General features: G+C 40.8%; 1 protein-coding gene across 1 annotated transcript in view; it reads left to right on the forward strand.

Moving 5' to 3' along the window:
* The window catches only part of LOC107642428 (trihelix transcription factor GT-3b), a gene marked incomplete in the record, with an annotated part of 3,228 nt that extends 2,749 nt beyond the window's left edge, over positions 1 to 479 (forward strand). The window contains 1 exon segment of the mRNA XM_016345779.2: positions 3 to 479. Within this exon segment, the coding sequence (XP_016201265.1) occupies positions 3 to 153 (151 nt within the window).

A 15,199-nucleotide genomic window follows, 5' to 3' on the forward strand; every position in this document is an offset into this window, starting at 1 on the left:
AAAATGGAGAAACTTGAGAGGGAGAGATTAATGATTGAACAGACATGGAGGGAGCGGGAAGAACAGAGGAGAATGAGGGAAGAGAGCCGGGCAGAGAGGAGGGATGCTTTGTTGACAACTCTTTTGAACAAACTCATACATGAATCTAACTAAATGTGGTAACTGACTTGAACAGTTAGTTTCAGTTAATTATTTGATGCTTTCATTAATTATATGTTTAGCCAAGGTTAAGCCAACTTTGATAGTGGCTTTTGGTTACAATAGAGAATCTTGGAAAGGAAAAATCGAATGGGTATAGTGGATATATTGAATATTATAGGAGTAATATGAACTGAAAATTGATACAAACAGATTGTGTATGGACTATGGACAGTTGCTGTAACCAAGTCAAGGTGCGGATTATAGCTGTTTGTATGATTTTTGGTATATTCATTAATTAAGAAAAGAAAAAAGGAAAGAAATCTTCTTACTTCGTTGTATGAAATGAGATCTGTGTTTGCGAATAAATTTCATCATCAGTGATCACGAGAAGACAGGTCCTTTTTGGTTTGACCTCATCTATTTTCACATCATGATACAACCGATTTAAAGAGCGAGTATAATAAAGTGTTCAGCAGAGATGGTTTTAGATTGTAACCTATATTTAGTGGCCGTAGATAGTATCTGTTTCTAAAATCTGTCACCAGGTGAAACGAATAACAAAATTTGTTGAAAAAACTTCTGACCTCACAGTGAAGCACAAACGATACGATTGGCATTAATGGAAGAACAGATAATAGGTTAAAAAATACATAATTCTCTAGTACCCAAAAAATTAAGAACCTTAGTCATTAGATTACTTTTGTATGATAGATGAAAATGCCAACAAAAGTTGACCTGTAACTCCCAGGTTCATATTAGGTTTCGCAAGAGAAGAGAACGAGAAATTGACAAATTCTAGGTATGATTTTGAGTTTGTGCAAAGGGATGTTACTTAATGCAATGTTGCAGAGCGGCTTCAGTTAGCCTGCACTGGTACAAGCTGATAATATTCTCGTCTCCATTAGAATCAGTTTTGAACACCCTTAGCTTTATGATCTTACAACAAAGCATATTAACAAAAATGTAATTAAAACAGGTTGCAATTTGGCTTAGGTGCAGGAATTACATTTAAATCACGGAGGCACACAGAGCAACATTCATTTTTCTTTCTTTGGAACTTCCATACTAATTTTGTTTAGAAGAAATCATTAGCTTGACTCGGGAGGTTTCTCCTTTGGGTGTTTGGAGCCATAATGATCAACAAGCTGGTTTTGATTTGCAAGCTGAGTCTGAAAAAACAAATTGAAACAACATTATCAATAATCCTAATACAGACACACATAGTTCTAATGACATATTTACGGGTGCAAAAGAAACCACAAAAGCATCCAGAGTTAACAGACCACCACTGTCAAACACTTTTTCTTTGCTGCTTACCACTCTCAAACACTAAACATATATGATTTACTTAAAACCCAACAGAAAGACAATGAATAATTCACTGTATAAGACATCTAGTACTTGCAATTACCAGCCAATTTTCGCTAGACAGCAACCTATCTTCTTAAATATGAGTAATTTTTAATTTAGAAAGGAACGTTAAGCCAGATGTCGTAACTGTATGCTCATAAGAATTAAAAGTTGTTCTAATAACTGGATATGGTGACTAATCTGAACCTAGCTAATTGCTAAATGTTAGTGATTCTCTTAGCCACTTGTATAGTTCTCAGGCTAAACGCCATATTGCTGTTGCAGCTGTGCCTATCTCCCCATACATAAACTTGTAGACTCATTGAGAATACATACATGATTTGAACAACAGATATATACATGACATACAATGCACACCACATATTATTAGCATTTCAACAACATGAATTCATACAGAAATATTAATCGGCTTTTGTTTCCCTGTATTTCAGCACTATATGATCTTTATCGTATAATAATGATATTTGAATTTTGGCTAGTTGTTAGCTCAAGTAAATGTGCCATTTAAAGCATAGAACATAAAGGCTTAGTCTCTTCTGATTTATTGCTAACTTCCACTCTTAGAAGTTTGCACATCATAACCCCTGCTTGAAGACTATGCATAGCTTACATACATACTTTCATTCATATCAAAACAACACCACCACCACCAAAGCCTTATCCCATTAGGAGGGGATGGCTTATCTCATTAATATCAATACAGCTTGTAAGTTGTAATTTATTCTTCTGTGGAGATGCTTCCGTTTTAAAAAATAAGTATAGGAATCAACCCCTGAAACTTCCACACTCTATCAATATTTTGTTTTGCTTTTTCAATAAATAGTTACCCATACAAAAGCAAATTGGATAGCAAACCCAACAAATCCATTTCAAAACTAACTCTTTAAATTTAAGCCTATATATAATGTAACATTTCACCAACATATCAACAAATAAAGGCATAATAAGTGAGCGAAAGATAAGTATATAAAGACAAAACACTTGCACGCAGATTGTTTTGACATCCACACTAACAGTTGCCCAGTAAAATGCCTTGTAATAAACATTATTGCAACCCTTTTGCTTTCTCTTATAAAACACACTTGCATTCTCATTCCATGCATTTCAGTATTTATGAGCACCCATTAGCTAAATTATACCATGAACCATGAATTGGAAGCTGCCAAGAATAACAAAGCCAACATTCGAAGGAAGACAGACAGAAGGGAAAGGCTTGAAGAGTAAAAACGATTCGCTTCCACTTTACCCACCAAGCCAACCTCTTCCCTTTCGTCCCTTCCAAAATCCAATCTCCCAAACACACCCTTAAGGCTACTACTTGGATGAGATTATCAACCTAATTAGTAATATTTGAAACACAAACACTTGATGAAGATGAAAATTCGAGTTTCATGCAGTTAATAAGGCCTTCCCATATTTACGATCTCTCCATATGAATGACCTAAGAACCAATTACTAATAGAATCAAACAGAACGCTATCGTAAAAATCAAACATAATAGAGCAAAAGACGGATCTGATTATCGATGCCATAACCGAAAACCTCAATTAGAAAGAGAATAAAACAAGGAATAAAAGAGAAGTTAAAGAAGAGAAAGGGAAATTGAGAAGACCTTGCAGATGGGGCAAACAACTTTGAGGCCAACGGCTCTGGCCTCAAGCTGAGAACCCTTAGCCTTCTGATTCTTCTCGGCGTTACGCTTCTGTGCTTCGATCTTCTGCTTCCCTCGCGTCATCGATGGGATTGTGAGTAGTGTGACGTGTGAAGTGTGGCGATAAAATGATGATCGAGAAGAACGAAAGGAAGAAAGGCGAGGACCAACGCAGAAATACGAAGAAGAATGGGAGAGAACGCTACGTGGGACCCTCTCTCTCTTTCCTTCGGACTTTCTGTGGGGCCCTCCCTCGTGGCTACCAAAATTACAATATTTTCGAAAAGAAAAACCATTCAGGAATTATGCATGACTGCATGTCCGCTTTTTATTTTTAACATGGAGGAAGGTGTGGAGTGATATAGCGTTATAGAAAATAGAGGTATTTTTTTTGTACGTGGTGTTAGGAAGCTGAAATCAGGTCGAGGAATTTAGAGCAAATAATTCGGACAATTTAATTAGAGGTGATTTATAAAAAAATATTTTTTTAATAAAATTTAGAGGGTCCGTTTTGTTTTAAAAAAAATCTAACTTGGACGGTCCGATTTCTCCTTGTCTCACACCTGTGTCTAACACCTGTATACACCATAATCAAGCACAACTCACACACTCCTCCAATATAAACAAAAATAGCCCTGCATCACATTGTAAAAAAAAAATAATAATAAATACCGAGACTCATCCTTGAAAAATTTCAGGTTAAAAATTATTTTTGTCCGACAATTTAATTCTTATATTGATTTAAAGAAATACGAATTTATTTTTAGAATGTATTTTTTGAAAAGTTAATTGTTTTATTATAAAATTTATTAGAGATTTATTTGTCCAATAAATACATAAAAAATTAATTTAAAATAATTGAGGGACTAATTTGCCTGATAAAAATAATTTTTAAAGATTTTTAGAAAATAAAAATTTATTGGAACTAAAGTGTTCAATATGAAATTTTTGAGGATTAAAATGGTATTTACTAAAAAAAATAATAATAATGAGTAAAGCTAAAATAATGATATAGTCTCTAATATTTTGAATAATAATGGTATCGTTTTTGTTCATTTTTACAAAGAATAAGATTCCTGTTTAAAAAAAATGATATTTTTGTTCATAATCTTTTCGTTTTGGAACAATATGATCTTTTTATTAAAAAATTTATTAAATAGTAACGAAAATTATTCTTATGCAAACTATTAATAAATTTATTTTTAAAAAATTCTTTCAGTGGTAGTGATCAAATGAAAAAAGACCATTTCTAAAAATAATGTTGTTAAAAAAACACAATTGCAGTACGAATATTTTTTAAAAAAAAAAATATCATTAATATTGATGATATTGGTATTGATGATAATAACGAAATATAAAATAATAATAAAGTATGATTTCACAATAAAAATAATAGATATAAAGAGATAATGACTATGACGAAGAAAGTGGTGGACTAGTGGTAATAGGAGTGATAGACTCATAGTTAGTGTTGTAAGGGTTTAAAAATATAAATAAAACCCTATAAAAGTAATTTCTGATACTATTTAATGGATTTTTTTAGAAAAGATGTTATATTATCCCAAAATAAAAAAGTTAAAGGTCAGAGTGTTCATTTTTTTGGATAAATATCACATTAATTTTCATAAAAATGAATAAAAATCAGATTGAGTCTTTATTCATAATCATTTGGATGAGTCTTAATTCTTTTTCTAAAGTTTAAAAAAATAGAATTTTATTTAAAGAACAAAAATAAGATGAAATAAAATATTTCGGATAAACATAAGACATATTAAATATTAAGAATAAAATTAGTACTTAATTCAAATCTAAATCGGAATGGGGGACATACCGGAAGAAGCCTCCTCAAGTCAGGAGGACTCTCGACCAAGAAATCCGACCCCAGAACATCAAGAGGTCACAAACCAAGCTAGGATAACGAGCGCTATCCACCACACAAATGATCGTATATTGACGGAACCACGACATCCCGAGAACACGAGAGACAAAGCAGCTCAAATCATCCAAGATCTCTGCCTCCGGGTCCAAGAGCTCGAAGGCAAATTGACCACCAAAAACAGACGCCATAACGAACACGGAAGCCATGCGACTTCCCGGTCAAGATCCCGTCACGGCAGGTCACCGACTAGGCGACATGATACGAGAAACGGTCGCAGCACCTCGCGCGACCACAGACGGGAAAAATCGCCAGAACGGCGATACAGCAAAAGGCACAACCGTAGCGCTTCCCGAGACCTAAGCCACCAGCGCGACTCAGATGAAGAGCGGCGACACCGAGACACAAAACGCACGAGAAACGACCATATAATAATGGGCGCTACACCCTTTACAGAAAGAATCCTAAGAGCAAAACTCCCCAAAGGCTTCGACAAACCTACCGATATGAAGTACGATGGAACTAAGGATCCCCAAGAACACCTAACGGCTTTTGAAGCCAGAATGAACCTAGAAGGAGCGGCCGACGCGGTCCGATGCAGAGCCTTCCCGGTAACCCTCGCCGGGCCAGCGATCAAATGGTTCAACGCCCTCCCAAACGGATCCATAACCAGTTTCCACAATATCACACGAAAATTCATGGCCCAGTTCACTACAAGGATCACTAAAGCCAAACACCCCATCAGCTTGCTTGGGGTCACACAAAAACAAGACGAATCCACAAGAAAATACCTCGACAGCTTCAACGACGAATGCCTAACGGTCGACGGACTCACGGATTCCGTCGCAAGCCTTTGCCTGACCAATGGGCTAATGAACGAAGATTTTCGCAAACACCTCACCACCAGACCGGTATGGACCATGCATGAGATCCAGAACGTCGCCAAAGATTACATCAACGACGAAGAAGTCAGCCAGGTCGTCGCGGCCAACAAACGGCAGCACGGCAACACCCAACGCGGCAACTCAGCTCCTCACCATAACCCAACACCCAAAGAGAATCAACGGGACCACCCGAGGCCGACCAGCCGGACACCAAGAATAGGCAAATTCTCTAATTACACGCCCCCTAACTGCACCAATTACCGAGATGTACCACCAAATAGCGGATCGAGGCATCATTCCGAAAGCCCGACAACTCAAGGAAAGGATAGGAGGCAACAAAACCCTCTACTGCGAATACCACCGAGGTTACGGTCACAAAACACAAGATTGTTTCGACCTTAAAGACGCCCTTGAACAAGCCATACGAGACGGCAAACTCCCAGAATTTACCAAAATCATCAGAGAACCGAGACGCGCGGAGAGAGACAGGTCACCGGAGAGAGAAGGACGTAACCCGAGAACCCAAAAGCGACCCCCTAGAGAAAGTCCAGAGGAAGACTCGACCATCATAGTAAATGTCATCACGGGCAAAGATGCACCATGCAAGTCAAAATCCAAGATAAAAAAAGACCTCCAGGTAATGGCCGTCAGAAACCAAGCCCCAACTCCCGTGACCAACAAAGCAATAACCTTCCTACCCGAGGACTGCCAGCACGGCACCGCAGCCGAAGACGCACCCTTTGTGATCTCGGCGAGAATCGGAACCGGACTAGTCCGAAGAATACTAGTAGACACCGGCGCAGATTCCAACATCCTCTTTCGAGGGGCCTTCGACAAGCTTGGGCTCCGCGACGAAAATCTCCAGACGCACCGCAACGGTGTCACGGGACTCGGGGACAACTTCCTCAAACCGGAAGGCTCCATCACACTCCCCCTCACCATAGGAACCGGTGACAAGAGGAGGACAATCCTAGCCGAATTCGTGGTCCTAAAAGACTCCACTGCCTACAACGTCATCCTCGGAAGAAAGACAATCAATGACTTTTCGGCCATCATCTTTACCAAGTACCTCCTTATGAAGTTCGTAGCGGAGGACGACTCCATCGGGACCATCCATGGAGATCGGGAAATCGCGGCAGAATGTGACAACACCAGCCTGGCTTTACGGAAAAAATACCGCGACGCAGCCGGGATATTCCTGGCCGACCTAGATGCCCGACAAGACGGCCAACCTAGACCAGAACCGGAAGGCGACATGGAGAAACTGCAAATAGGACAAACCAAGGACGAGTACACCTTCATCAACAGGAACCTCCCCTATGACCTAAAAGAAGACCTTTCCCAATTTTTAAAACAAAACAGAGACCTGTTCGCTTTCACGCCAGCCGACATGCCGGGGATAGACCCCAACTTCATGTCCCACCGGCTAGCCGTAAACCCCAAAGCCAAACCCGTAGCACAAAGAAGAAGAAAAATGTCAGCAGACCGAGCGGCCGAAGTCAAGAGACAAGTACAAGCCCTGCTCGAAGCAAACTTCATCCGAGAACTCCCCTACACAACCTGGTTAGCAAACGTTGTACTTGTAAATAAATCCAACGGGAAATGGCGAATGTGTGTCGACTATACGGACCTCAACAAAGCCTGCCCAAAAGACGCCTTTCCCCTGCCGAACATCGACGGACTAGTGGACTCCGCATCCGGACATCGATACCTCAGCTTTATGGACGCATACTCCGGCTACAATCAGATACCCATGCACCGACCCGACGAGGAAAAAACGGCGTTCATCACCCCCGACGGCACGTACTGCTACACAGTCATGCCCTTCGGTTTGAAAAACGCCGGAGCAATGTACCAACGGCTCGTCAACAAAATATTCCAGAACCTATCCGGAACAAAACTAGAAGTCTATATAGACGACATGCTCGCCAAAACTGACTCCGACGAACAACTCATCAGCGACCTCAAGGTCATAATGGACACCCTAAGAAGGCACCAAATGCAACTCAACCCAACAAAGTGCGCCTTCGGAATGGAGGCAGGGAAGTTCCTCGGCTTCATGATTACACAACGCGGAGTTGAAGCCAACCCGGAGAAATGTCGTGCCATCCTCGAGATGACGAGCCCAAAAAACCTACGCGACGTTCAGAAGCTCACCGGCCGACTAACAGCCCTATATCGCTTTCTCGGAGCGTCAGCCCAAAAAGCAATCCCCTTCTTCAAACTAATGAAGAAAGGAGCCCCCTTCATGTGGAAAGAGGAGTGCGAAGCGGCATTCCAACACTTCAAGAAAACCCTGGCGGAACCACCAATTCTCGCCAAACCCCAAACAGGGGAAACCCTGTACTTATACCTCTCCATAACGGAAGAAGCACTCGCGGCGGCACTCATTCGAGAAAACAAGAAAAAGGAGCAAGAACCTATATATTTCACAAGCAAAGTCCTACAAGACGCAGAGACCCGCTACTCGCGCCTATAAAAACTAGCCTTTGCCCTCCTCACGGCGTCCCGACGCCTGCGACAATATTTCCAAGCCCACCCCGTAACGGTTCGAACCGACCAAGCAGTTAAACAGGTACTACAGAAGCCCGACCTAGCGGGTAGAATGCTAGCATGGTCCGTCGAACTATCCCAATTCGACATCAAGTTCGAACCCCGATACGCAATCAAAGCACAGGCCATGGCCGACTTCATCGCCGAGATGACCCCGGGAAACACCCCTCCCGAGTCATGGAAACTACACGTCGACGGCTCCTCGAACGTCACTTCCGGAGGCGCCGGAGTCATTCTGGAAAGCCAAAACGGCGTCGTGATCGAACAATTGGTCCGATACGATTTCCCGGTCTCAAACAACCAAGCAGAATACGAGGCCCTCCTGGCAGGCCTAACCCTAGCCAGCGAAGTCGGGGCAAAAGTCCTGGAAATCAACACGGATTCGCAAGTAGTCAGTTCCCAAATCAACGGAGACTACCAAACGCGAGATCCCCTGCTACAACAATACCTCGCCAAGGTCAACAAACTAAAAGAAGAATTTGACCAGGTAACCATACAGCACGTCCCCAGGGAAAGAAACGCCAGAGCCGACCTCCTCTCTAAACTTGCTAGCACCAAACCAGGACACGGCAACAAATCGCTAATTCAGGAGGTCGTCAAAACGCCGTCTGTATCCCTAACAGCCGACACCCACCTGACACACTCCCACAACAAGTCATGGACCTACCCCATCCTACAGTACCTCCTCAACAGAACACTGCCCGAAGACCCCAAAGAGGAAAAACGAATAAAAAGGGAGGCCGCCGGCTATACGGTCGTCGCAGGACAACTATACAAACGTGGACTCTCGCAACCCCTGCTCAAATGCGTCGAGCCCGGGAATACGGAATACATACTACGCGAAATCCATGAAGGCTGTTGCGGCCACCACATCGGAGGTAAAACCCTTGCCCAAAAAGTCATCCGCGCCGGCTACTTCTGGCCCACGATCATCCGGGACTCCATGCAACTAGTGAAAAACTGCGATAAATGTCAAAGGCACGCCAACATCCACCAAGCCGCCCCGCATCAGGGAGGGTTTTAACGAGGCCCACCCATCAATAAAATCACATTACAAAGCTATCCCTAAATTCTTTATTTTTCACACAATGTCCCAAATACGGAACAAAAACACGGCCACAACTGGAGGACCGATCACCCTCCGGGCCCAACCCACGGATATCCATATAAACCCGACCACACGACGGTCCACTCATCCCAAATATGGGAATAAGATTAATTAAACGGAATAGCTTTAAAACGGAACAAACGAAAAGAGCCCGAACGGCTGGAAAAGTCATTAAAACAAAATCCAAAAGCTACGGAGTCACGGTTACACGGCCCACGGCCAAACCAAAAGTATCCAAAAAACAAAGTCTAAAAGAGCGGAAGAACAAAAATTACAAAGATAAAGCTACTCGAGGTCGACTATCCGGCCATCACGAACGGTCTTGAATGCTCCCATCACGGACACATCCACTCCTGGAGCAAGCACCAGGGCCTGCGCCTTCATCGTCTCCTCGGTAGCAGCAATTGCATCCTTAGCATCGGCCAGCAGTTCCGTTTTCTCCCTCTTCAATGCAGCAACCTCGGTATTCAGAGCCTCCGTCTCACCAAGAAGTACGGCAGCCCGGGAACCCGCATCGGAAGCCTTGCGCCGCTCCTCACCTAGCTGAGAAAGGAGTGAAGTCTCAACCTCGGAGAGCCGGAGAATCTCCGCCCCGGCTTCCTCAGAAGACTTCACCGCCTTCTCCCTCGCAATCTCGGCAGCCTCGAGCTCTTCCTTCAACTTAGCCACCTCAGCCTGAGATTGGCGAAGTTTCTTGTCCAATAAACCGACCTGAGCCATCACGGGCTCAGCCTTCCGAACAACAACAGCAGAGCGAAGGAGAGCACGATACACTGACTTGGCCTGGAACGAGACATCACAGCCATCAAAATAAGGCTCCGTACCAGGCATCAAATGCTAATCAATGAAACCCGGGGCATCAAAACGACGATCCATCACACTAGGCACCAAACCCTCCTCAAAAGTCTCGCTGCTCGGGTCCTCAGGCCTCCTTCTCTTCCGAGAAGCCTCAGCAGCCGACACCACCACAACCTCAGGAGAGTTCGCAGGGCCAGGGGAAACTTGAACCTCGGCCCGTACAGCCGAGGAAATCACCTCCTGAGAAACCGGTTGAGATTCCACGGCAGGATTGGAGACAGGGGTAGAAGGAGACGAAGATCCCTCCTCCCGGCCCATCGCCGCCTTCAACCTAGCCAGAGAAGTCAGCCCACCAGCCATCTCAACTGAAAGAAATAAAAAATAACAAAGTAAGTTACAAAAAGAGAAAAATAGAACATATAAAATCGGGAAAAGAAGACAAGGCACACACCAATATACGCCCGACAAGCCTCGGGATCCCCCATAACGTCCCGAGGATTCAACGGGCGCTCACCAAACAAATGCCACAAAACGTTGGCAACGTCCTTATCCTCCTGGGACAAACCATCGTAGGTGAATTTAGTTAGAACCGACGGGCCAGCTTGGAAATTTCAGTATGTCGGAAACCGACGTACGCCCTCCGGCGACAGCCAGAATGGATGGTGCCCCTGGACAGGACGCACCTTGAAATACTCCCATTTAAAACCATGAAAAGAATCCTCAAATAAGCCAAAAATACGGCGATGAGGCTGAGCACGGAAAGACATATACCCCTTCTTATGCTTCCCCTCCTTAGTCGGGAGAGTGCATAAGAAAAGAAAAAGAAAAACAGGAACAGAAGCCGGAAGGTCGAGATACCGGCACACCAACTCAAACGACCGCACAGCAGCCCAGCTGGTCGGGTGAAGTTGAGACGGCGCCACGGAACACCTACTCAACAGATCCTGAACAAACGGCGAGAAGGGGAATCGCACGCCAAGCCGAGTGAACATCGACTCATAAACCCACATCCAATCCGGAACGGTGGGGGAATGCAGATTCAAGTAACAAACGCGCTCGTCGGCATCCGGGAGGACGAGCTCATACCGCCCCTCCTCATCACCACCACCACAGATGGCCCCCTGATCACGGAGCCGTTGAAGGTCGCCCTCCGTCATCCGCGACGGAACGCCCCATACATCACTAGTCACCCAACCATAACGATTGGGAACGCCCCTGGAAGGGGCTACCGGAGCTCCCACACCCTCATTTCTCCGCCGTTGCATACCTAAAACAGGGAGGAGCACCACCATCAGCCTGCTAACCCTAGACAGAAGCAAGACAGAAACCTACACACCACTACCAAACCAACACGGCGGTACACCGCCGTCACCGAATGAACACGGCGGTGCTCAACCCCTCCAACTCAAAAAACTACCCCCCAAAGAAACTAGTTCAACGCAAAACTAAAAACAGGCAGAACAATGCATGGCAAAAGACAGAGCAGCATTCACAAAATAACAGGAAAGAATAAGCGAAACGTGCTAACCTGGAAATGCAGAAAGAACACTTGAGAAAGCTCGAAAAGCAGAAGCAGCAAGCAAAAACCAAAAAACGAAAGACCACAGAGAAAGGAGGAGACTTTCTGTTCAGATAGAAATTCTTCAGAAGAGAATGGAAAGAGGAAAAAGAAAGGGAAACGAGCGAGGGAACTGAAATAAAAATCCAAAACGGTTTCAAAGAAAGGGGTGAAAAGACACAATTGCCCCTAGGCGCAGTTAAAGCTAGTAGGGGCAGAAGAGGGAAAGCGTCCCTTCACATTTAATGACCCTCCCTCGAAAAAAGAAGCTAATAAAGCCTCGAAGAACGCGACAGACGCGGCAGAATCGGAGGAGTCACGTCAAACCAAAAAACGGTCAGACGAGCCTTCAGCGAAACCGGAGCCGAGGCACCGATCTCCCTCCAAAAAAACCAAACGAACTCCCGAGACAAACTGAAGCCCACGGTCAAGCATCGTGCCTTTCAGCGACAGACCGACCTTGTTCGCTCCCCCGCTACTTTGGGTTATAAGTTATAACATTAATATGATTTTAATTAACTTCTTTAACATACAGGTTTTATTTTATAAACGTATAATCAAACATAATTGAACATAAATTGACAATCTTAAATTCGTAACTACATTTAAAGTAACGTCTATTGTAAAGATAAGAAAAAAAAAAGGGAGTGCTAGGCGAACAATGAAAATTTTGAATAACATGAACAGCTACCAATCAAATGAAAATATACTACATCCTAATTTAATGTTATTAATTAAATTTACTCTTTTAACTCTATTAATTCACATTATTTACATATTGTTCAAAAATCTTGTTTATTACCTATACTTTTAAAAAAAAAAAGTCAAACCAATCCTTCATCAAATTAAACGGTGATTGCAATAATGATTATGTTAATAACATTTCTGATAACAGCCCATAATATATAAATGCTCAATCAGCTTTAACTCAAGTATATTAAAAGTAAAGAAATTTTTTTTTGTTGTCTACAGTATCCTCCAACCCAACAGGCCAAAAATTAATTTATCGCGAATCAGAGCTTCATTTAAGGGCAGCCACTGGTCAACGGGTTGCCATGCACAATGTGTTGTCATAAAATTGATAAAGAAAAAATGGGATTTTGTTTCTATCTCCTAACTTCAATTTGTATCTACATTATTTTTCAAGCATTTCTCAGTATCATTCGAAACAAAAGACTTATTTGTCCAATAAATACATAAAAAATTAATTTAAAATAATTCAAGACCAATTTGCCTGATAAAAATAATTTTTAAAGACTTCTAGAGAATAAAAATTTATTGGAACTAGAGGTGCATAGACCCGGCCCGGTCCGAAGGTCCGACCCCGGCCCCGAACATTTTAGGGGCTAATTTGGTGTGATTTTATCGGGTTTAGGGCCGGGTAAGGGTCTCAAAAATAGACCCGGTCATTATTTTGGGTCGGGTCCGGTCCATAGCTCGGGTCATCCGAAGTCGGCCCGGTGGCCCGGTCATCATACACAATTAATATTTTGTGTTATTAGTGATGGATCATGACTATTCTTATGTGGAATTTAAGTATTGTAAACCTTAATATTTTGTGTTATTAGTCATTATGAGACTATAAGTTAATGTTTTATGTTTAGAATGCATAAGACTTTAGACTAATGCATAATATTGTGTTATTTGTATTGATTTAAATATTTGGTATTATTAGACAATATTAGTATTGATTGTGGTTTTGCTTTAGTATTGATTGTGGTTATGTTTTAATTTTAAAGAATGGTTGGTTCTTGTTATATTTTTCTAAGTGAATTTTATCATGTTAAATAATGGTTGGAGTCTTAGAAATTTGGATATTTTTATATGCTAGCTTACAAGAAGGTATCAACGTAATGTAATGTTAACGGCTCGGTTTTCACCCGGTATAATTGTGGCCCGAAAGTGTATTGATTTCATCGGGTCTAGGATCGGGTTTGGGTCTAATTAATAGACACAGTGTATATTTCGGGTCGGGTCTGTGTCACATCGAACCCGGCTTCACCCGACTCATGTGCACCCCTAGTTGGAACTAAAGTGTTCAATATGAAATTTTTGAAGATTAAAATGGTATTTACTAAAAAAAATAATAATAATGAGTAAAGCTAAAATAATGATATAGTCTCTAATATTTTGAATAATAATAGTATCGTTTTTGTTCATTTTTACAAAGAACAAGATTTTTGTCTAAAAAAGAAGGATATTTTTGTTCATAATCTTTTTATTTTGGAACAATATGATCTTTTTATTAAAAAATCTATTAAATAGTAACGAAAATTATTCTTGTGCAAATTATTAATAAATTTATTTTTAAAAAATTCTTTCAGTGGTAGTGGTCAAATGAAAAAAGACCATTTCTAAAAATAATGTTGTTAAAAAAACACAATTGCAGTACGAATATTTTTTAAAAGAAAAAATAATATTAATATTGATGATATTGGTATTGATGATAATAACGAAATATAAAATAATAATAAAGTATGATTTCACAATAAAAATAATAGATATAAAAGAGATAATGACATGATGAAGAAAGTGGTGGACTAGTGGTAATAGGGGTCATAGACTCATAGTTAGTGTTGTGAGGGTTTAAAAATATAAATAAAATCCCATAAAAGTAATTTTTGATACTATTTAATGGATTTTTTAAAAAAAATGTTATATTATTCCAAAATAAAAAGGATGAACGTCAAAGTGTTTATTTTTTTTGGATAAATATCACATTATTTTTCATAAAAATGAATAAAAATCAGATTGAGTCTTTATTCCTAATTATTTGGATGAGTCTTAATTCTTTTTCTAAAGTTTAAAAAAATAGAATTTTATTTAAAAAACAAAAATAAGATGAAATAAAATATTTCGGGATAAACATAAGCATTAATATGATTTTAATTAACTTCTTTAACATACAGGTTTTATTTTATAAACGTATAATCAAACATAATTGAACATAAATTCACAATCTTAAATTCGTAACTACATTTAAAGTAACGTCTATTGTAAAGATCAGAAAAAAATCAAACCAATACTTCATCAAATTAAACGGTGATTGCAATAATGATTATGTTAATAACATTTCTGATAACATCCCATAATATATAAATGCCTAATTAGCTTTAACTCAAGTATATTAAAAGTAAACAAATGAGTTATAGTTTAAATGACATAGTCTTCCCATACTCAAATAAGAGGTTGCGGATTTGAGTCTCCTATGTTTGGTAAAAAAAAATATATATATATTAAAAGTAAATAATTTTTTTTG

This window comes from Arachis ipaensis, chromosome B05 (genome assembly GCF_000816755.2).
Source record: "Arachis ipaensis cultivar K30076 chromosome B05, Araip1.1, whole genome shotgun sequence".
In the NCBI taxonomy this organism is placed as follows: domain Eukaryota; kingdom Viridiplantae; phylum Streptophyta; class Magnoliopsida; order Fabales; family Fabaceae; genus Arachis; species Arachis ipaensis.